Source organism: Atta colombica, unplaced genomic scaffold (genome assembly GCF_001594045.1).
Source record: "Atta colombica isolate Treedump-2 unplaced genomic scaffold, Acol1.0 scaffold107, whole genome shotgun sequence".
In the NCBI taxonomy this organism is placed as follows: domain Eukaryota; kingdom Metazoa; phylum Arthropoda; class Insecta; order Hymenoptera; family Formicidae; genus Atta; species Atta colombica.
In genome coordinates this window covers 2,004,866-2,011,565 of record NW_017259192.1, presented here as the reverse complement: position 1 = coordinate 2,011,565, position 6,700 = coordinate 2,004,866, and the positions used below count along the sequence as shown (strand labels likewise).

The 6,700-nt window shown below is 36.3% G+C and overlaps 1 protein-coding gene across 1 annotated transcript in view; it reads right to left on the bottom strand.

Moving 5' to 3' along the window:
* Positions 1 to 1,122: 1,122 nt before the first annotated feature.
* Positions 1,123 to 6,700, bottom strand: part of LOC108692312 (protein kinase 4) — a 14,526-nt gene continuing 8,948 nt past the window's right edge. The window contains 1 exon segment of the mRNA XM_018200510.1: positions 1,123 to 2,647. Within this exon segment, the coding sequence (XP_018055999.1) occupies positions 1,479 to 2,647 (1,169 nt within the window). The 3' untranslated portion in view covers positions 1,123 to 1,478.

Here is a 6,700-nt window from a genome sequence, read left to right as displayed (position 1 = left end):
AATTAAATTACCCAATTGCAATAAGCAAGCGATGAATTTAGCAACTGATTTGTCGCGAAATGCCCATTTTATATGTTGTTATTTGTAGGTTTAATCGTTAGCGAAAGATTATTACAATTGTTGGAATCGCAACGTGCATGCAATATTACGCTATACCTATATCACCGTTACGAAATGGCGTAACTAATTGTACAAACAGAACCTCTATGCGCTACACCATAAACTGCTACAAGAATATATGTGTACTATATTTGTCTACGTATATACGTACACACGCATATTTATATATACATGTCTAGCACGAATGCGAATATATACCTGGCTATGTAAATGTATCTACATTTGTGTGATTTACATCTTGTTGATACTTCCGATAACAATCCATCTTGCGTTATGGTTCTATTCGCATCTTTCGGCTGCAGTAGATTTTTAAATGTTTTCGACATGAATTATTTATTGAATTTATATTGTGATAAAAATGTTAAAAGATACAGATTTCTCAATTTAGCAATTAAATATAGCAATTAAAATCATTCTTCATTTACCGATTATTATGGAATTAGAATAGATTGTTTCCGCGAAAATGTTTCCATGAAGTTACTCTAAGTTTGGAGTTATGATCTCCAATTCTAGGAATCCCTGGATTATACAGTCTTCTTGTTACCTTATTTCTTGCCTAACAATCGAAATTATACCACTAACGATAAGTAATATAGATAGAATGGGATTTCAGATTTGAATGATATACAAAATAACTTTAAATGACTGTCTGACCTCGCGTTTAATTGCGCATAAGGCATTACTAAGACCATCGTTTTAAGACCAGAACAATTGACTAATGCAAAAATCATATGCACCGGTATATTATTGTCTCTATAGTTAGTACATCAAGCTAATTATCAGAGCTTACCACCATTCTTTTGCTCGCATATTCTTTTTCGTTACCTCTCTCTTTTCTATTTAGATATTTATATATCACATTTATACTTAATTGCTAGAGCATTTTATGATCAAGAGACATATTTTATTTCTGTTTCGAATTTCCAAAGCAATATAAAATTCTAAATAGAGGGATAACGTCTATGAGACCAAAATGTTTAAATATCTTCATGACATCTTTTGTGTATTAACTTTTGTTGTATTAATTGCGATTATACCATTTTCAACACCAATCTATACAAATATCATTGTCTCTCAAATTTTTTCGCAATCTTCATTCTTATTAATTAAACAAGTTCAGTAATTGGTCCGCTTGTGATTAGCTTTTTGACACTTTGGAAACATCGCAGAAACAGGATCATGTTCCGTTTTTTTCGCGTATCACTCGAGTTCCAGAAAGTGTCTCTCGGCTAGATAACTCTAGCAGATTATTTGGCACATCTATACGAGGTCGGCATGTAGAAGCTGCCCATTCGGAACTTACTCGGTTCCCCTTGAGTGATCCGAAGGCACGGTTCGCTGCAAGTTCTCACTATCTCTCACATGTCCTCCGTACTGAAGCTGCTGATCAGACCGGGCTCTGTGTCTATATTAGAATCACATTGCATTACCCATTCCCATATCCTCTTAGTGACGACTTTCTGATCCACCGTAGTTTCCAGGCCGTAACTGTTAAGTAACTTTCTTAATTTATTCTTGTTCTCATCTACGTTATGCCGATCGTCCAGAATAGTATCTAGATAGAGTAGGCTATCGCCTCGCCTGGCAAGACTCTCGCTAACATCGACTGATGTCGACGTCGCACTGTGGCTAATCTTGCTGATACACCATGAATCCTTTAGGTATTTGTTGATCTCGGTCACGTGAGGCCTCTTCTCCGGCTTATGTTCGAATGCTCGCCTAAAGTATCGGAGTAGCCTAGGAGTGAAGCGACGGAAAGTCGGTGGGATTTTGGTGGTACGTCTCTTCAGCCATCGTTGAAAGGCCGAATAGTCTGGGTCTTGGATTGGATCGGCGCTTTGCCATGGTGGATTACCGGTCAGACAAACGAAAAGGACAATGCCAAACTGCCAGCAGTCTGAGCTTCTCTTGCAAGCATATCTTTCATTCTTAATGATCTCGTGAATCTCGGGAGGTTGGAACGGCACCCAGGTACAACGGATCTTATTCACAAGGGTGCCCTCGCGCTTTGTGCAGCCAAAGTCGCATAGCTTCACTTTGCTCATGTCCTGCGCGAACACTAGCACGTTTTCTAGCTTGATGTCACGATGGGCCAGTTGTTTTGAATGGATAAAATCGAGGGCCGAGGCGAGTTGACCAGCAATTTTCTTACAGGCATCCTCGTTGAGCCCGCCGGCTTTCACATTGCCAGCGAGATCGCCGTAGGGCGCATACTCCTGCGCGAAGACGAAACATTTCTCCGCCTTAAAGGCAACTGCGTACGAGCAGAGTATATTAGGATGCGGGCTTAAATGGTACGAGTAATGGAATTCCCGGAAGAAGTCCTTCTCGGATGTGAGTTCTTGATGAACCGCTTTTAGGACCACTCTTGTCTGAGTGGTCCTGTGCGTTGCCAGTAGGACTTTCGCGAAACTACCTTCGCCTAGAGTTTTCTCCACATTGTATTCCTTTGATAAGTCCAATTCCTCGAGGGGTACCTCTTGGATTCTGTGGATGCCTGATTCTTTCTTCTCGTGCAGCTTCATCTGGAACAAAAAAAGAATACAGAGTTTTAGACAGATTGATTTCTATTTTCGAATATAGAGAGTGCAAATCTGTATTGCAAGCGACTGAGAGATCTTACAAAAAATTGAATATAATAGTACGATTAAAGAGAATTATTTTATTTTAATTTAAATCATTTATTTTTCTTTTTAGACATTATTCTTAATATATCGTATTATTATTTCAATTTATTTTATTCTATTTTCATCGTTATTGTAACAAAGGCTGACTTTTTAATCCTTGCTATTTTCAATTCATATAGATGTAACGTATTTGTCCTTGCCATTTTCGTTTTGTATAGACCGCCTCTTCGTCGAGACCGGAAATTAGAATTTCATCTGTCCATATTGACGGACTTCAACATTGATTTTATACTCGGATAACTCTGTCAAAGGAATATTATCTTCGACTCCTATAGATACAATGGACTTCATATACTACGCCTACAATCAACGCGACAAACGTACTATCGTATTGAGGGACGTTCCCACGCTTCCTTCCGCCAAAAGATAATATTCACTCTTCTCCGATCGTGCAACGCGCGTTCTAGTTCATAAATAGCAACACGTAGATCAATCGCGGTTCTATGATATATCGAGAACACGTGTGATATTGTGGGCCGCGCGAGGTAGAAGCTATCTGAAGAAAGATTGTCCCGATGACGTAACCATTCCTTAAATGAAAATGCACGTCTTTTTTCATAAAATTTATTTTTTTTTTTTAAAAAGAATTACGTAAAAGATCTGAGTATTTTTACTGATCATATTTGAATAAAGAAAACATATATAACATAAAGCCTTATTTTTTTAAATAAAAAATAAAAGTTACTTTACATATTTAATTGTTCTAATTTGAAAATTAATATCTAGAACTGTATGTTACTCCGTTTGAAATTTATGAGGAAATGATTTAAACATTGACATGGAAAATTCGATTATAAACAGATTTAAAGAATTTATAGATGAAAGCAAGACTACTGAGAATTTATGTAGTTATGTTATACAACATATGTACAACGAAAATCATGTATTTTCACCGATAAAATGCACAAACTAGAATTCATCGGAATCCATTTATAGTTATTGCATAACAGCAACATTAAGCAGACATTGATCTAGCTAACGATACTCCATGTGGTTTTGAGTGCCATTTCTCTTCTAACCGCGTAATTTCGCACGTGCGTCATTAAACACTGCGGTGTATCTGCTATCTCGTATAAATGGAATCGTGTGTTATATTCTTGCTCGATTTTATGATTATGTGTCTTGAGAATCGATAATTTTGTTGATAGCGCGGCAAGAAGAGTTTTTGGAACATCGACACTGGAGATAGCAATCCTTGTTTTCTTCGCGTGCATCGAGATACTTTTTCTTTGTCATTTTCGTTGAAAAGAGCTGTATTCTCGTGGTGCAGCGGAAAGCCTGAGAGTCGGGCCGGAGGGTGGCCGGGTGAACCCAGGACATTTAGACCCTCGCTAGATCAATAGCGAGAACCGTTCACGCTTTGGTCGACGATGCGTGAGTCTGATCGGCGCCGAATCCCAAAACTTTCCAAGCTTGCACGCGATTTTTGTTTTCGCAAGACAGTCATGCATTCATTGATTTGTCCAATTTCATCGCATTTGTAACGAGAAATAAGAAAACAGAGTTAAATGTGTCATAAAGTAGACCGCGAAAGGTAAAAGGTATACACATATAGATGGCAGATCGATAGAGTTTCCTTTATTTTGAGCGAATCAAGGATAATTTGAAATGTTATATATTTAGTTTACATTGAAATGTAATTTAAATGAATTGAAAGCCAGATAGAGAGAGATAGAAAATACGATAAATTGTTAATCATTATCTTACGTCACTTTACATACATAATCAGTTCTTAAAAATACAAAAATTAATATTTGTGAATTTTTGATTACTTGCATTTATATTATTTATTACTTAAGTTTGTATAATATAATGTTATTTAGTTTAGTAATAAACGTAACGATAATGAAGGTATACATATCTAAAAAAAAATTTAAAGGCTAATGAAAGATTCTATGTTCTCAGTAATTTCAAAAGATCATCTTTTATCGAACTACAACACATATATCATTAAGAGACATTTAAATCACAAAAACAAACATCGTTCATTTAACGATGAACATTTATCTATTTCGGATCGTTCCAATAAATTTCTGGAGATCCAAGACACAACGTAAATGTCATCATGTGACGAAACGAATGCAGTATGACGCGATAAACTTGTGGGTGGCGTGGTCATGTATATTTTAATAACGCGACGTACTGGACGAAGTTACATATTGAAAACCTTACCATTTCAATTATTAACGAGATGAACAATATTATATGTTCTTGTTTCGTAGAATATGTGTGTTTATACACATATTCTATACAATCATTGTAAAAACGTCGCTCACCTTTGAATTTACCTTTTGTAATGTAATGACTTTAATTTTGACAAATTGGAGATAACAATGATGATTCCCCCATTTTTCTATTTTCTGTTCATTATTTTGTGTCATGGTTATTTTTTCACATAATCACTGGTTCGGACCGGTTAATTCTGACAAGCTTCAGAGGCACAGATATATTTAGCATTTATGTTTACTGAGCACTCTATTTTAATACACGCGAGTTAGTGGCGTTATAGTTTTGTGTGCGTGCGTGCGTGCATGCGTGCGTGCATACTGTGATGTTTAACGAGGCAATTGAGTCGATATATGTATATATATATATAGAAATCGACAACTTATAGGAGCTACAAGTGTCGCGGAAATCGTCTATGTTAAGCCTTTAAACATTTATAGAAGTACAGTGTGCACTATAGTAAATTATAATGATAATTTTTTAAGGTTTCTTATGATTCATTAATAATTTATTATAATTTTTTGCATTTCTTATTTTTTTATTGTGATATATTTTAATATAGTTATAAAATTCATAAACATTCATTAAACATAGCATAATTTTGAAAGTATAAGATTTTTATAATCTTTAACTCTCAGCAAACACACGTCTTCCAGAATTTCGTCATATGAAAAAAAAAAAACGAATTTCAATATTCATGAATTTTTTAAATTGTGGATAAAATTTCGTTGTAAAACTCAATAAGGTATTTGCTGAGAATTAAAATATCGGCATTAGAAAATTTGTGCAGAATCGTATATTAAGTTACGCAGCTACAATGATTGCGAAGTGATAACACGACATAGATACGTACCACGGCGATAAAATTTGTTTGACAATTGATAGAAACGTCACTTCACTCTGGTACACTGTCTTTCATGTATATCGATAAATACGCGTACAAATCACTCTTACTCGATTAAATTCCGATTAGTTTGTCCTCAGTTACATCTTCTTATCGCGACGAGTGTCCTGGCACGCGCGTGTATCAGCTGCTCCCAAGTCCCACAAACGTCGAATCAAGTCAGCGCGTGTAATAGGAATTATGTCAGCCGTGTTCTCTGACAATTTCGCTTTTGGAGCAGGTGTCACTTGAGAGACGGAAATAGAGACTCCGATAGCAAGGTATCGATACGACAACCGCTTGGTTACATTTTCCGTGGTGCGCGTATCTCAAACGTCTGAAGCGTCGTGACGCTCCGCGTCGCTTTTATAGACCCGGTCGGGAGGCGCGCAGACGTGGATTGTAAAAGGGTGCGGGATACACGACGACGTCGGTTGTAGGACGAACGTAACGTCGCGTCGCGCAGTGGCTTTTTTTAACAAGCACATTATGCGAATCGACGAGTCGCGTTGTTACGGTGAGACGGACACTTCGATAAATAGAGGAAGTTATAAGTTACCTGGGAGATACATTACAGAATTCTTCCACGTGTCGACGTTGATCGATTATGTGCTATCCTTAGACATGAGTTGCCATATTCATGTTTAGATAAAAAAAGATCTAATTATAGTCTAATTCTGTACGTCGATCAAATGTTCAGACAAAAGTTTTATTTACATATACTCTATTATTTACATGTACTCTATATGTTGATCAAATTATCAATTTAATCACAAAAAGATAA